The sequence below is a fragment of the Mytilus trossulus genome, chromosome 3, assembly GCF_036588685.1.
Source record: "Mytilus trossulus isolate FHL-02 chromosome 3, PNRI_Mtr1.1.1.hap1, whole genome shotgun sequence".
Classification (NCBI taxonomy): Eukaryota; Metazoa; Mollusca; class Bivalvia; order Mytilida; family Mytilidae; genus Mytilus; species Mytilus trossulus.
In genome coordinates this window covers 21,230,070-21,247,124 of record NC_086375.1, presented here as the reverse complement: position 1 = coordinate 21,247,124, position 17,055 = coordinate 21,230,070, and the positions used below count along the sequence as shown (strand labels likewise).

The 17,055-nt window shown below is 31.2% G+C and overlaps 1 protein-coding gene across 2 annotated transcripts; it reads right to left on the bottom strand.

Annotated features, from left to right (window-relative positions):
* Positions 1 to 7,215: 7,215 nt before the first annotated feature.
* On the bottom strand, positions 7,216 to 12,191 carry LOC134710365 (keratin, type I cytoskeletal 9-like). 2 transcript variants are annotated; one of them, XM_063570720.1, is made up of 4 exons: positions 12,086 to 12,191; positions 11,337 to 11,457; positions 9,895 to 9,983; positions 7,216 to 9,849 (listed from the first exon to the last, which is right to left on the bottom strand). In XM_063570720.1, exons 2-4 carry the CDS (start codon positions 11,452 to 11,454, stop codon positions 9,544 to 9,546), a joined length of 513 nt encoding a protein of 170 aa, XP_063426790.1. In that variant the 5' UTR covers positions 11,455 to 11,457; positions 12,086 to 12,191; the 3' UTR covers positions 7,216 to 9,543. The 2 variants fall into 2 exon arrangements, with proteins under 2 accessions (XP_063426790.1, XP_063426789.1); XM_063570719.1 differs by having other exon boundaries at positions 7,216 to 9,983; positions 12,086 to 12,189.
* Positions 12,192 to 17,055: the final 4,864 nt, after the last annotated feature.

The window sequence follows — 17,055 nt, the reverse complement described above, 5'->3', positions numbered from 1 at the left end:
GATTTCTGAGATTGCACAAAAGTCATATTATCGTTTATACAAGCGAGGCATTATAAAAGTCGGAAATCGTGTTTCATTTAGAAAGACTTGTCTTTCAAGCAAACAATATGAACAAATCAAATAAGCATTTCTATGTGCATCTTTTTTTAATCCTTATAAAATCAACTGACGCTAAATTACAAAAGTACAGAAATAAAGTCGGACAATTGTGTGTATTGTCAACATTATATTTTGGACAACATTCTCTGGGTAAAATTAGTTCATAAGACGATTTCCTATGAGGGAAAAACGGCAATATTACGCTTACCCAGCTTCAGGTTTGTCTTCTAAGTACCCAAGGCAGGTGAAAGTAGCCAACTTTTTGGAGCTCTGTGATTGGATATAAGGGTTTAATATATTTAAAAAAAATTATTCACGAATAATTGCAGTGTGTATATTTACAACACACATTTTAAAACCCATTGAAATGTTTTCTTGAGAATTATCAGACAGACTTTTAAATTTTCATAAATTTAATGTAAAATGACTGTAGGCTATATGTTATCAATTTCTAAAATAGAATGATAAGGTACTTATACCACACATAACTGTTTTTATTATAAAATGTAGCAAAAGAAAGTGTTAGTAATGTCGCCTATGGAAGTATAGTTACAAACATTTCCCCTGATGATCGATTGTAATCTTCTATACTATTAAACGAGAAGACCTCATTTTGGGTGTCGCTTCTTTCCTTTCCACAATAAATTAATCAACACGCCTCTGTGTCCTATAGGTACAGTGCATAGTGCCATTTGTCATCCATTCATATGATTATTCAGTTTGAGATATTTTTGGAGAAAAACGAGAAAAAAGGCATCCGGATATTGTCCCGTCATTGGACAAAATTTTAAGTCAGATTAGACTTCCGGTTTGTATACTTTGAACGTTCACATACAAAGAATAAAAGTGTATTTTCCGAATTCTATCTGTTATCATTTTCAAGTTTACTATCCACGGTAGTCATAGAGTTTAATAAATAGAGAGGGTATGTATACTATATCAATGACCACTATGGATTGATTAGTAAACTTAGAATTGAAAGTTAATACACTATATTTTTATATAGTAAGGCAGCAACCATTTGATTTTCTGGGGGGGCTATGAATTTTTTTTCTGTGCAAACTTTTTTTTTCGCCTTCGGCGAAGAACAATCTATTTTTTTAGCGACAAACCGAAAACAATTTTTTTCTTTCACTTTTAGCATTACATATAGTGGCAGCTGAGGGTGAAACAAATATTTTTTTTTCTCAGGGTCCAAAACAAATTATTTTTTTCACCAAAAACTGAAAAACAAACTTTTTTTTCCAAAAAAAACCCCCCCAGAAAATCACATGGTTGCAGCCTAATGAATTTTCATAATATACAGATAAGCGCTAAAAATATTCATGTGAACTTTTGATACCTTTTCTGAAATTCTCCAGTCATTAAATCTTTCACGAAATTCATTGATTACAAAAAAAAAGAAGATGTGGTGTGATTGCCATGTTGAGACAACTCTCCACAAGAGACCAATATGACACAGATATTATAAACAACGGTAGGTTACCGTACGAACTTCAACAACGCGCAAAGCCCATATCGCATCCTCAGCTTTAAAAGGCCCCGGACTGACAATGTAAAACAATTCAAACCAGAAAACTAGCGGCCTTATTTATGTTCAAAAAAATGAACGAATGAACAAATATGAAACACATAAACAAACAACAACCACTGAATTAAAGGCTCCTTACTTGATGGTTCATAACATACTTAATGTATGTTCATATTGAAATTGATAGAAAACCAAAAAATGGGAATATTGGAAATAAAGGAGGAGGGATTAAAAAAAAAGCATTTTCCTGTCCCCAATAACCTATGACTTATGATACTTTTGCTGAAATTCTCCAGTCATTCAACATTTTACAAAATTCTTCCAACAACACTTTACATATTTTAAACTACGCTCTGTATGCCCGCGATTTCGCGGGTGTGTTCTAGTACATATAAATCGTTTACATAGTGTAAAATATTACTTGATGAAAACTTCAAACGGTGCTTATTTGTCTTTTTTCAATATTGGTCCTTCTTTTTTTTCTTTTTAGGTCAGATTTGTTAACTACAAAAGATATTATACATCATCTGAACAGCCAGCAATCATGATTTCGAAGAACAGGAGCAAACACCTTACTGTAAGACGGCATCAGGTCAATATCATATTTTTCTTATTTGCCACTCCGTTTTTAATGCTTATATTTATTTAGGGAGATCCTTTTCCTTGAAAGTCTTAGAATTCAAATGTAAAAAAATAAGTTTGCAATTGCATATAAGGAAACTAATTTAGTATTGACCACTATTGGCTTCGAAATAACACTCGTTCCTCTTACAAAACGTGTAATTGTGAATTGTGAAGGTAGATTTGTTTTATATATATATTCCCTGTCTTATAATCCTTAACTGAACCGGATATATCAGGCAAGTTTTAGTACATTGAAGTAAACACTCATCGAAAGGTTAGTTATTTTCATTTATGTTCTAATTCGCCAGACTTAAACGAACATAAATTATTTATACAATAAAACTCAACACATGTATCAGAAATGAGCTCGCCTTGTGAGGGTAGCATACTTTCGAAATGAGCTCTCCTTGTGAGGGTAGCATACTAATTTTATTAACGAATGTATAATAAATTTATCAAATCAAACAGTTCGTTTCAAAAGCCATTCAAGCACACTACTGCTTATTCTCATTATTGAGACACTAAAAAACAGTCATACTGGCTCAGTCACAGTCAGCCATTCATAATAAATGCAAAATATATACACCTATACACCAATCTACAAAACAAGAAATACAAGTTAAATAAATCATAGTAACTAAATTACTACTTTCAACATGAAAAACAATATAAAGTCTTGTTGATAGTGGTTGGGGTGGGGGTGGGGGGTAATACAGGCAATGCAGTAGTACGGCGTATGCTAACCAGCGTAAGGCAGAACTTCGAATAATGACATTATAAATTCCATTTAATTTATATCAAACAACAAGCACGAGAAACACGGGCCAAAATCATACGATACCTAGACTACCTGTTTTTAAGTCGCAATGCGACAAAATATTGTCCAATGGAATATATTGTAAACATTACAGGTATTCTAAAAACACGTGTTGATGTAAACAATAAACAAACACACGTGTTTTACCAAAACAAATACATGTGCTCCCGTACTATTAATAAATATATTTATGTTTAACATATCGCTATGTGTGATCGATGACAAATGGCAATATGCACTGTACCTATAGGACACAGAACCGTGTTGATTAATTTATTGTGGAAAGAAAAGAAGTGAAATCCAAAATGAGGTCTTCTCGTTTAATAGTATAGATGTGACCGCCGTGGATACCATGGTGGTCATTGATATAGTATACAGACCCTCTCTATTTAATAAACTATGTGACCGCCGTGGAAAATGATAGCAGATAGAATTCTTACAATACAGTATACAGAAAAACGCAAACCGGAAGTCTAATCAGACTTAAAATTTCGTCCAATGACGGGACAATATCCGGATGCCTTTTTTCTCGTTTTTCTCCCAAAATAACTCAATCTGAATAATCATTTGAATGGATGACAAATGCGACTATGCACTGTACCTATAGGACACAGAGGCGTGTTGATTAATTTGTTGTGGAAAGAAGAGAAGCGACACCAAAAATGAGGTCTTCTCGTTTAATAGTATAGATCAGTCGCATAAAGTTCTAGTTAGACTATACTTGTTGGTAAGCCTCAACTAAAAAACTCCCTAACCTAACAAACAAACAAAAAATAAAATGGGAAACCAAGTGCATCGTCTTGGAAATTAAATGAGTTATCTATGAATATATCACACATTATATATACTGTCAGTAGGTCAAGGAAATTGTTGATTGAATATTAGCCTGAAATATCAGACCTTTGTATTCAGGACAGTGGCAACGGTTATGAAAAATACTCAATCACAACAGCAAAATATCTTTTCAGGGAAACTAAATATATAAATGCCATGAATTTTAATTTAATTGATTTATATTAACAATTGCAGAATTGAAAACATTTTCTGACCTGTCTACAATCAAGAAAACCATTGAAACTATTGATTTTTTCAACAGCGAGTTCGTTTAATGTCATTCGAGTACAAGCAAAAATTTCCAGTCTATGAAAAATATCGACAGCTTTTAACAAAGTACCGTGATATTATTCCTTAAATAAACAATGCCACATATATCGTTAAGGCTATATGATATTATTATGTCACATCTATAAATTGCAATAAGGGTCGATTGAGAGCAAAACCTAACGACAAAATGGCGTATTAAAGCTTCCAAATTGTTAACTTTCCTTTTATATGCAGCAGCGTTACAACAGTCCCTGCATATGGAGTAATACTTTACTCGTATTATATACTGTGTTTTCTATCATTGGTAGTGGTAAGGTTAAAGACTGCTCTGGAAAATTTATTCGGACGCAATCAACATATAGGAGTCGGTTCACAAAAAAACTAACAACTATGATTGATCCTAATTATACTGATTTTTTCATTTATTACGACCAATCTAAGTCATAAGTTTTTTCAATGAAACCAACTCCAGGCTGACTGTTATGAAACATCGGTGTTTCAGATGACAACAAATATGTTCAAAAAAGTTAAATCACAAAAGTACTGAACTTTGAGGAAAATTCAAAACGGAAAGTTCCTAATCAAATGACAAAATCAAAAGTTCAAACAACTGTCATATTTCTAACTTGGTACATGTATTCTGTTGTAGAAAATGGTGGATTGAAACTGGTTTTATAGCTAGCTAAATCTCTCATTTGCATGAAAGAGGGGCGAAAGATACCAGAGGGACAGTCAAACTCAAAGATCGAAAATAAACTGACATCATGTCAAAAAATAAAAAAGACAAACAGACAAACAGACAAATAATAGATTCTGATATGTATGAAAGAACAAGCTATACATTCGAAGAAACATATGCATGAGTATTTATTAAAGAGTTTACATAAACTTTGTTTTTGTTTACCGACAAAACTAACCGGAACAACAAAAATTAACAGATAAAACATGGTATCATCAAAACTATTTGTATGTTCAATGCAAAGATAAACAAAAGGCCAAAATTTTAAAGTTTTGTAAACAGTTTATTTATATATATCAATGATAATTGTAAAGTGCGGAGTTAAAGAGCTAGAATTGAGGACAAATAATTCCTAAGAGTGTTACCAAATTCAGCTTAGGTCATCTATTTCTAAGATAGAAAAGCCTTCGTATTTAAAAAAAATCGGTTTATTTATAACTATGACCATATCAATTATTAGGGAAAACGGTACTATTTATTCTGCCATAGGCGACAATACTAACATTTTCTAAATTTACCAGTTTTTATAATAAAAACCTGGACAAAACAGTTATGTGTGGTGTTACAACTTTATTATTGTATTCTAAAAATTAAAGCCAAATAGTATCATGACCAATTTCCAACGGAGCTAGTTTATGTTATCCATGCCCACCGTCATTTTGCACCAAATTTTTGAAATTTTGTAAGCCTTTTCGAATAATTCTCTAGAAAATATTTCAATAGGTTTTAAAATTTATTTTATAAATTTACACACTGCAGTTATTCATAGATAAATAAAAAAATATATTGTACCCTACATCCAATCACAGCGCTCCTAATTTGACTTCCTTCACCTGTCTTGGGTACACAAAAGGTCAACCTAATGCTGGGAAAATTAAATACTACCGTTTTCCCTATTATTCATGTCAACAAAGAAGTGCTGACTACTGGGCTGGTGATACCCTCGAGGAATAAAAACTCCATCAGCAGTGGCATCGACCTAATTGTTGTAAATAAACTCATCATAGATAACAAGATTGAAATTTTGTACTTGCGCGATACGCGCGTTTGGTCTACAAAATCACTCACCAGTGACGATTGATTAAAAAAAGTTGAAAAGGGCAAATAAAGTACGAAGTGAAAGAGCATTAAGGTCCAAACATTCCAAAAAGGGTTGCCAAAAATCGTTCAGGTAATCTATTCCTGAGGTAGAAATGTCTAAGCATATTAAATTTCAAAGTTTTGTAAACGGTTGGTTTATAATTGTGATCATATCAATGATAATTCATGACAACACAGAAGTGCTGACTACTAGGCTGGTGATACCCTTGGGGAATAAAAACTGAACCAGCAGTGGCATCATAGATAACAGGACCAAACGCGCGTTTCGTCTACAAAAACACTCATTAGTGACGATCGATTAAAAAACGTTGTTATGGCCAAATTAAGTACGAAGTTAATGAGCATTGAGGACCAAAACTTCCGAAAAGTGTTGCCAAAAACAGTTAAGGTAATCAATTCCTGAGGTAGAAATGTCTAAGCATATTGAAGTTTTAAAGATTTGTAAACGGTTGTTTTATAATTATGATCATATCAATGATAATTCATGTCAACACAGAAGTGCTGACTACTGGGCTGATAATGATGATGGGGAATAAAAACTCCACCTCTGTATTACATCGATTTACTAAAAAAAAAACCTGACACTTCAGGATTTTTTGTGTTATTAAAATTTGCTGTTACAAAATGATAGAAATTACTATAAATTAAGGAATGTATCTCCCTCGTGCAAAGCTCTGATTTCTTTCACGGATTTGGCTATACTTTTTGGACCTTTTGGATTATAGCTCTTCATCTTTTATATAAGCTTTGGATTTCAAATATTTTGGCCACGAGCATCACTGAAGAGACATGTATTGTCGAAATGCGCATCTGGTGCAAGAAAATTAGTACCGTTAATTTTATTGATACATGTAATATATTTATATGACACCGATTTCCTGATAAGTGCTTTAAATAAAAGAGAGGCGAAAGATGCTGAAGGGAAATGCAAACTCAAAAGTCGGAAATAAACTGACAACGATATGGCAAAGAAGAAAAAATATCATTATGACCGATATCGTAAAAAGTTCGACAATCTAAATACGTTTCAGAGTAAATTCTTTCGAACAAGTTTTTAGCTGAATGTCTAACAGAAAATATTTTTTTATTTCGATAAAACCATACTCTTCTGTTTCGTTGCACCAAGAGATATTCTTAAAAACGGTTACAGCATTTGAAAATATTCACGAACAAAAAAGGGACACAAATACATCAAACATATTGTTGTTGTCACATTTTTATTATTCTGTGTTTTTCTCTGTCAACATTCAATAATATAATACTAACAGCAACAACTGATAAAATACATTTATGCAATGGATACTTAATTCTGACTAAAAATCAGATGGAATGGAGTCGTAAGTTTTTACCAGTAAATGAACAAAACAAATGCCAAGATCTTTCTCATATGAGAAGGCCACCGCTTAGTTTTTATAGTGTTCTTATTCGATTGTCATACATTGTTTTTGTTTTAATTTATCATTTAGTCTGTCATTAAATGTAAAAAAAAAATACAAGTGCCTTATGTTGGTTTTTAGTTACATAAAAAGTATTTGAAAAAATAATCTGTGTATGAAATAACACATTATACAATAGTTTGATATAAAGGACTTTTAATTAATTTAAAACAATCGGTGATCAAAATATTTTGGTGTATACATTGAAGATGATATACGCTCATTTAATAATAATGCTTGTATACACGACACCAACATAAATTAGAACTTTCAAACTTATTTTAACGCCGCAGACATTGTTTTTCATACATAACAAAATATTATGTTTGTGTTATTTTTAAAATTAATCTTTTCTCATTAGTGTTTATTCTTTTCATAATCATTTTAAAAAAACTCCCCTAATTGTGTACGTCATCCATGGGATGTTGCTCAACAAAATTTGCAACGATGTAGGGGTAATTTATCATATTTATTTTACATCGTGGCAATTTCCTGAAAGTTGTCGAAACTTTTCTAAAATCCACGATATCATCGACGAATAAAACAGGTGTATTTTGTATCATGTTACTAAATAATAAATACATACAGAAGCTTAATAAAACTGAAATTTTGATAGCTTTTGATTAATGCACCATTATTTAGCCCCAAAATTGAAAAATATTTTCACCTTATTCAAGCCTTCCAATTTGAATCAGTTGACCTTATATAGAAACTTTAGTAAACTTATAATATCTTAATAACTTGATAAGCATGTAGAAATTACGTATTTCACCTTAAATGGTAATCTAACCTATATATATATATAAGGGCTATTACTCATATCTAAATAATGATGAAAAGGTCATAAAATGAACTACTTTTTTTTGCATTTTTCATGTTGTGCTATAAAAATTAGAAGTTTGTAACTAATATTCAAAGACAATATCAAAAAAACATTCAACACTGATGTCCGACATACTAATGTCTTATGATCACACGAAGGATTTTATTTGGTAGATTTATAAACTGTTTTATTTTCAAAATTCAAGGGGCCAAGTAGTTATCAAAGGTACTGGGGTTATACTTTATAAGTTACCTTATCTTACAATATCAGTTTTACCTTTTATCAAAAATGTTATAAGGAAACCAAAAATTTGAAGTAAGAGTATGCGGAAAGTGATAACGTCTCTGGGCTTCCAAAATGTTGTAAATAACATTTTATTCAAGAAAAAAATATCTCACAAACAGGCTTTTAAAATTTTGACAAAATGCATGCTTCCAAAATGTTGAATGTGAACTTGAACATTTTGCAAATAGCAGTGAATTAAAAACTTTGACATTTCTAGATTAACCGAGAACTTTAATCATTCTCACAGAAATTAAGAAATGTTTAATTATTTTATTCCCAAAGCTACTACACAACGATTTACAAATTTTCACACAACATTTTGGATGCAAACTTTACAAACAACTGACATTGGCAATTTTGTAATCTGTCTTAATTTAAGCGTTTTGATTGGTCTAACTGTATGCTATTTTGTAATACCGAAGAGTTCCTCCCGCCCAGACCATTGGTTTTAAAAAAGTATTTTAAGCCGAAAAAGTCATATACGACATTTTAGAAGCCCAGCGACGATAAGTAAATATAACGTTATTATTGATGGTTCGATCTTTAGTGCGAAAAAAAAAAGACTTTAGAAAATAGGCAATATTGACTACAGGAATGTATAGTACTGAGAAACATTTTTATCTAATTCAAAACTGTAAAAAAAAATTGATTAATTTCGTCCATAATATAATCTTTAATAATTGATTAGTAGTCGGTTTTAACCATATTTAGATATTAACCTTGAGAAATTGAGGGGTAATTTGACCCTACCTCTTTAAAGGAATCTTTAGGGTGAACCATAAGTTTGAAAGAGTTATATTCATTTCATTTTTTTTTTCAACAGGTGAGATTTCATCTCAGTACATGAATTTTATCTTGATACATTCATTGTCACTTCTGTGTATTTTTCATTCATTATCATAATTCTGAATAGTAAAAAGGCAATTGTCGGATAAAATGTGCATGACATTTTTAATTTTTCCAGGATATTCCAGGATAAGAAGGTTAACCTTGGTAATAGGATCCTCCAGATCCACTTAATCCTCCATAAGATCCACTTAATCCACCATAAGATCCACCTAATCCTCCATAAGATCCACTTAATCCACCATAAGATCCACCTAATCCTCCATAAGATCCACTTAATCCACCATAAGATCCACTCATACCACCATAAGATCCACCTAATCCACCATAAGATCCACTCATACCACCATAAGATCCACCTAATCCACCATAAGATCCACCTACTCCACCATGATAACCTCCAATGCTTCCTCCATATCCTCCCATACTTCCACCATATCCTCCTCCATATCCTCCCATACTTCCACCATATCCTCCACCATATCCTCCCATACTTCCGCCATATCCACCACTATAACCTAGAGAGTGTCCTCCGTATCCGCCACCATGTCCACCGTATCCCTTTCCGTATCCTTTTCCTAAAAAGATATAAAAGTTCTTTAAGCCAGAACTTACTATGAACTTCCATGTAGGTCTTAAAATATAGATCCCGAAACTTAGCAATTATAAACAACCCTTTCTAATTACAAAAACAGTTTAGATTTTAAGCAAATGATGAACGGTTCCAACTATCACCTCTTCTGTGATGCTCGGGGCCAATTCTTTGACATTTCAAAAATGAATTATATAAACGTTGAATAACCGATTTAAGTTTTAAGGACCAACATTATAGTTCAATCCGTATACGGAATTAGAGTTATGTATGAGTAAGATGCTCTTCTTTATTCCGATGATTTTCTAAGATTAATAACAGAAAATGCTAATAGAACAATATCCGTATTTGCAAGACAGTATTGAAGTTATCTGCTCATGAACTTAGCTGATGATACCCCCGGAGAACAAAATTCCAAAAACAGATCGGCATAATGATAGATAAACATTAAAAGAAATAAAGCAGTTACATAAACAAATTCCTAATGGAAATACTAACGTTATAGTTAAGTTCGAAAGTGTCATTTATTTCAATATTATCAAATAGTGAATGTAACATTAAAAGTGTATTTTATTTTGCACTTCACAAATTATTCAAAGAATTTTTGATGTTGAAAAGATATAAACTGAATCAGATCCTCGCATGGTTTCGAAACTTATTTATTAATGAAAAATGTCCTCAATTCTAACCGCATATCTATCTTGCATTACTTATTTTCAGTTCAAAATTAGCTGTTAAAACTATAACTACTAAAATCAAAGTTGCCGAAAATAATGTATATACCAACCTATTTGTTAAATCAGAAGTCATCATTTTGAGAGTAAACCGATTCCAGATAAAATACATATGTAATTTAAACTATTTTAAAGATTTCATATCAATTATGACACAGAAATTATAGAATATCTATCATTTTTTAATATTCTGTATCAATTGTTTATATTATGCAATTTTGTAAATGCATTAGCTTTGTAAGTTGTTTTGAGCAAATATTTTAAAACTATTTTTTAAGCTTTTTTAGTTTTAAAAATGTAGCAGTGCAATTTGTAATTTCTGTCACTTGTCTTAATTTTTCTAACGGTCATATTTTTACCAAAATGTTTGATTGATTTAAATTGACTGGCTATTTATTCAGTCTCTGATACGAAACGATTTTTTCTGAAATACAATTAAGATAAGTTAATGTCAGAGCAACTTTGTGAATGTTTTATCAATGTCAAACTTGTATAAATTTATGATGCAGTTTTCAACAGTTTAGGAAGCATATATAAAACACATATATATATATAGAATACGATAAACAAATGTTTTGTTGACATTTTTCGAATCACTACTTTACCTCCATGTCCATATCCTCCTCCTCCATGTCCGTACCCTCCTCCTCCGTGTCCATACCCTCCTGCTGAGACAACAGCGGCTAGGGCAACAGTTACAGCAACAGCAAGGATGAATCTCATTTTCTGGACAAAAACATAATTCAATTAATTATCGTCATTTGTATTGGTTATCAAATAAGAATTATATTCATAAAATTAATAACAATTAAGACAACAACAAAAACAACAACTACAGTATAAGTTGTAAGAATGCTATGTGTCTTAGCTATAAAGCTAATAGTTATATCAAAGGTATCAGGCTTATAATTTATTCCGCTTATCTTTATAACATGTTGTTTAAGTTGCGAAGAAAAATACCAATCATTCTATTTACGATACACTTATTTGAATTTGTCACAGTTTAAACATATGCAGCTAATTATTCCTGAAGAAAAGGACCAATAGTATATGTTAGAATCGAACTATTAACTTGAATTGCATTGAAGAATTTGTAAGGGTCAATATTTTTAAAAGGGAACATTTGTAGGATGAAAAAAAGATTCCGTCCAATACAATGCGTTATTTCTGATTTTTTTACTGCAATATTTCAACTTTCTCTTATTCCTTTAACTCACCTTGAACCAAACAAAAACCCAAAAGGCATTGATTAACATAAAATAATAATGCTAAAAATATATCTATGTTAATTTGTTATTCATATTTGTATCGTATTATATTGTACATTGAATTTTAACTTGGAAAATATACTTACTTTTCCGTTAGATAGTTTTAAGTTAGTGAGTGAACTGTGGTCGCTGTTCTATATATACATGTAATTGGGTTGATATGTCACATGATCATGTGTATTTTAGACCTAAATAATATTGTAACAAATTATAATAATGTAATGTATATCAATAAGGACGACTTCTGGTCAGCCGTAATCATGTCATTTTATCTAATGATTTTATATTATGTGAATAGACATAATTGCACTCTTTAGCAGAACATATTAACATTTAAGGATATTTCATATGTTCTCATTTGTTCTTATACTTGATTTTGTTGGTTTTCCTTTATTCTTGATCTTCTTCAAATTTCAATACATTCTAAAAAAAAAAATACTATTGGTAAAAAAATGGATGTTTTCTGTATATCTTATAAGACGAAAGCTAAAGTTAAAATCAGATTGTATTGCTGATTTATTTAAAACTAAACAAAAAATAGCGTTAATGGTTCATTTCATATATAAGACTGCTTTATAACGTCGTATGCATTTAACAAAAATGAATGAATAATAACAAATATAATTGTTACAAGGACGAATGCAAAATAAATAAATATTGTATGTTTTTAATATATAACAATTTACGCATTAAAAGATTCTATATATTTTTTACGTATGACTATTGAGTCATACAAATATACCAATTTGAACGCCAGACTTGCATTTCGGCTGCATAAGAATCATAAGTAACGGTGAAATAAAATAAATTGGAATGACAAATCAATCTCTGTCGATGCACATCTCAACTATATTTAAAACTGCAAATTCCAAAAGGTAAAATATACATTGTTCACCTAGTCTTTGGGTCCTTTTACTCGTTGACTTACTTAAAAATGTTTGATACTCTGTTTCAATATAACAAGTTTTTAAAAGATTATTTTGAATTGATAGTATATAAATAAAGGAACTAAATAAGCAGACAAAAATGAAAGGTTTCTTTCAAAAAGTACGAAAAAGTGACAATGAAGGCTATTAGATATTCAAATATGACTTTTGAAGCTATATGTAATAATACTATGAAAAGATAAGTAATGGTTAGCGGGCAAAAATTTTTAATGGTACTATATGGATAAAAACAGAGGATTATGAATATCTGTCACAAATTCAAAAACAAGAAAAGAGAACTTTAAGGGTCCGAACTTAAAATAAGGTCAGTTTCACAATTTCGTAAATAAACGTTTGTAACGTGTGGAGAGTATTGCAATTGATTTCCAGTTGTTCCGATAGACTCATGCTTGTATCAATAGATATCCAGATGTCTCCATAGAAACTGGAACCATTCACATGTGTCTATACAATATACAATTATGGCCCGTTGAAAAGGTAAATATCTAAAATTGTCAACACGAGAAGGTTATTTCACTGAGGGCGCAGCGCGAAGTGAAATAACTTTTAAGGGTTGACAATTTTGGATATTCATCGATTCTTAAGGGCCACAATTGTTTTATCATACCGAACTAACAGTGGAAGGGCCTTTTGTACACTTACAGTACATATTATATTTTTACATAAACAAACACAAGCTGACGTTTGAAAAACATTTTGTGTTTTAGAAGGTAGAATCTTTTTGTAAAATATTGATGGCCCTGAAAAGGACCGTTACTCTGTGAGAGATATCATCTGCTGCTGGCACTCTATTTACTTCCAAAGTCTTATTTCCTCGTCTCTCGATGAGCTGTCAGTGTAACGTGAACGCTGCCATTTTGTTTATTTACGCCTGTGACGTAATTTTCATGGGAGGTAACTCGAGTGCAAATCTAGACATTCAAAAGGTTATTCACCGGTGAGTAATAGGGTTATTCACCGCTGGTGTAAAATTTAAGGGTTATTCGTCCTCCCTTACAATTTAATGAAAATTATCTGAATATCCATGTCACGTGAAAAGGTGTTATCCAATAAAATTTTTGTAGTATATGTAAGGTATAATAATAACAGATATTCTTTTGTGCTAACAAACATTTGTTTTTAAATAATACTTACTCAGTATAAAGCTAAATTATGGCGTATCAAAATATTCTTATTGTTTGTAATCTATGACTTTTCAAGTGGTATTTCATATAAAGTTTTACTGATTATGACTTGGTTTACCGGATTTGGTACGAATTTCTCTGTAAGTTCATATAAAGTTTTACAATTACGACTTGAAATATAGAATTTGGTATGAATTTCTCTCTTTATTCATATGAAGTTTTACAAATAATGACTTGAAGTATCGGATTTGGTAAGAGTTGCTCTCTCAATTGAGTATGGTATCATATGTGGGACATTTTAATATAAGTATATTGTAGGATAATCACTTCATACAACTCACATATAATGACTTTTCAAAATTGCATTTATACATATTAGGCGTAGCAGACTTGAAATCTGCTGTAATAACGCAAAAGATAAATGATATTATTAGGAAATAAAAATAGCATTTAAATAAAGGCAACAGTAGTATAATAAGGAAACAACAGAAAAACTTCAGTTAAACTAAAACAAATTCCAATGCAACATACATATAAAATAACGATAAGAAAACAATTGCCATATTCCTGACTTGGAACAGGGCATTTTAAGAAAAAAATGAACTTTAATAAAAAAAAAAAAAAGATCGATTTCATCATGAAATTTTGTTGAATAGCTCACATCATGACAATGGTCAGTTGAATATTCCTTGAAGTTCGATATTTTTAATACTGTCTAAATATAGTAATTAGAGGTCGCACTGTATATTTCTCTCAGGTAAAATCAGGAACTAAAGTTTTGAATGCCAAATTAATTGACGTTTGCTGTGGAATTCAATCGATTTCTGCTTAAAGGCTTGTCAAGTTATAATACACATGCAGCAGTTCTTAATAAATTGCATAATAAAACCTATTAAGTTATACTTTAAATCTTGTTTGTCGATTCCTTACATGAAAGAGCTATATCGTTAAATCGACTGCCACAGACAACCATAGAAAGTCACAGGCCACCATCAAGATATTTGTTGTGAATCGTCTGCAATTAAATTTCAGATTGGTTAAAAGTTTTATGGGACAATAAACAGTATTTGTAATAAAGAATAAAGTAAAAAAAATCATGTTATTTTTGGACGTCTATTCCATACCATAAAAAACTTTATTATTACACCCACTACATTTTTACCACTTGAAAAGTCATAGATTACAAACAATATAAATATTTTGATACGCCGTAATTTAGCTTTAGATTGAGTTAGGATTATTTTAAAACAAATGTTTGTTAGCACAAAAGAATATCTGTTATTATTATACCTTACATATACTACAAACAGTGAATACCCTTTTGAATGTCTAGATTTGCACTCGAGTTACCTCCCATGAAAATTACGTCACAGACGTAAATAAATAAAATGGCATCGTTCACGTTACACTGACAGCTCATCGAGAGACGAGGAAATAGGACTTTGGAAGTGAATAGAGTGTCAGCAGCAGATGATATCTCTCACAGAGGAACGGTCCCTTTCAGTGCCATCAATATTTTACAAAAAAATTCTACCTTTGTTGTTCATTCGAGAAATTCTAAAACAAAAAATGTTTTTCAAACGTCAGCTTGTGTTTGTTTATGTAAAAATATAATATTTACTGTAAGTGTGCAAAAGGCCCTTCCACTGTTAGTTCGGAATAATAAAATATTTGTGGCCCTTTAGAATCGATGAATATCCAAAATTGTCAACCCTTAAAAGATATTTCACTTCGGGCTACGCCCTCTTTGAAATAACCTCGTGTTGATAATTTTGGATATTTACCTTTTCAACGGGCCATAATTCACGGTATATTATTTTTACTTCAAGAAAAAGTTAATAGAATATAAACAAACTTTCTACGCTACATTATTAGGGATACATATTTCGTTAAAAAAAACTTCATATATTATGCATATTTTACCACATTTAAAATAAATCAGATGATGTTATTTTACCATGGAGGAATATTCAACTTTTCTAATACATAGTTCATGCTCAAGGCCAACCAAAGAACTACTGCATATACATACTACAAAGGTATACACGGCATAAGTGGAAACAACAATATGATATAGAATAGTTGCCAAAAATCGTTTGATTGAAACAGCCAGTACTACAGGTTAATAATACGGTTTATCTCATTTATAAGATAAACCAATTTAATTTAAGAGAAATGATTATTGCCTCATTCGGATCCGGTTATTGTTTCCCGCCAATCAACGTCTCATGACTCGTCAGCATTACATTGCACTAGTCAATCTTGTAGATATGTAAAAGTTTCAAAAAATGCAATCATAAAATATCAATGAAATCCGCATACTATATTCTAAGATCATGAAATGAAACTATCGTAGTAGAGACAAGACAATTTTCCAAGAAAGGATTTTCATTTGCAAGGGTCAGCAAACGACGATATTAAAAGGTAAACCGAACTGTCACCACACGATCCGATGCCATCAACACGAGGAACACATCCAGCTTCTTTCGACGTCATGTTTATGTTTTTGATATTATTAGAACAATTTAATAAATTATTGTATCTTCGCCATAAAAGTTATACAATGCTCGAATGACAGGGACAGCTTCCAATTTGTCAGTGGCTCATTGACCGGGGATCAATTTAATGGCAGAATAAAATCTTCACACCAGGAGCCCCCGTTAAGAATTCCACACAGCACAAGATGCACTTGTAAGGAAAACACGATTTAAAAGAAGGAGAACCACTGATCCAAAGAATTCACTACCTGGTTCCAGCGGTTTGCAGATTTCGTCAAGCTCTAACCTTGGTATGTTGAACTTTTATATAAAAAAAGAAGTTGATGTTTTGCGGTGTATAATTATTCTAATTGATATTTATCTCATTAGGAATAAGATTATCTGATGGTGATCAGATAAGATTACTGAAAGGATTATTTATTATTATAATTTGATGTCATATATATTTAATTCGTGGCCTATTTTACATGTTTCTGCTTTAATGTAC

Coding starts and splice junctions, on each gene's coding strand:
- LOC134710365 (XM_063570719.1), bottom strand. CDS start 11,454: ATGAGATTCATCCTTGCTGTTGCTGTAACTGTTGCCCTAGCCGCTGTT. Junction 9,984..11,336: donor AGGAGGATATGGACATGGAG/GTAAAGTAGTGA, acceptor ATATCTTTTTAG/GAAAAGGATACGGAAAGGGA.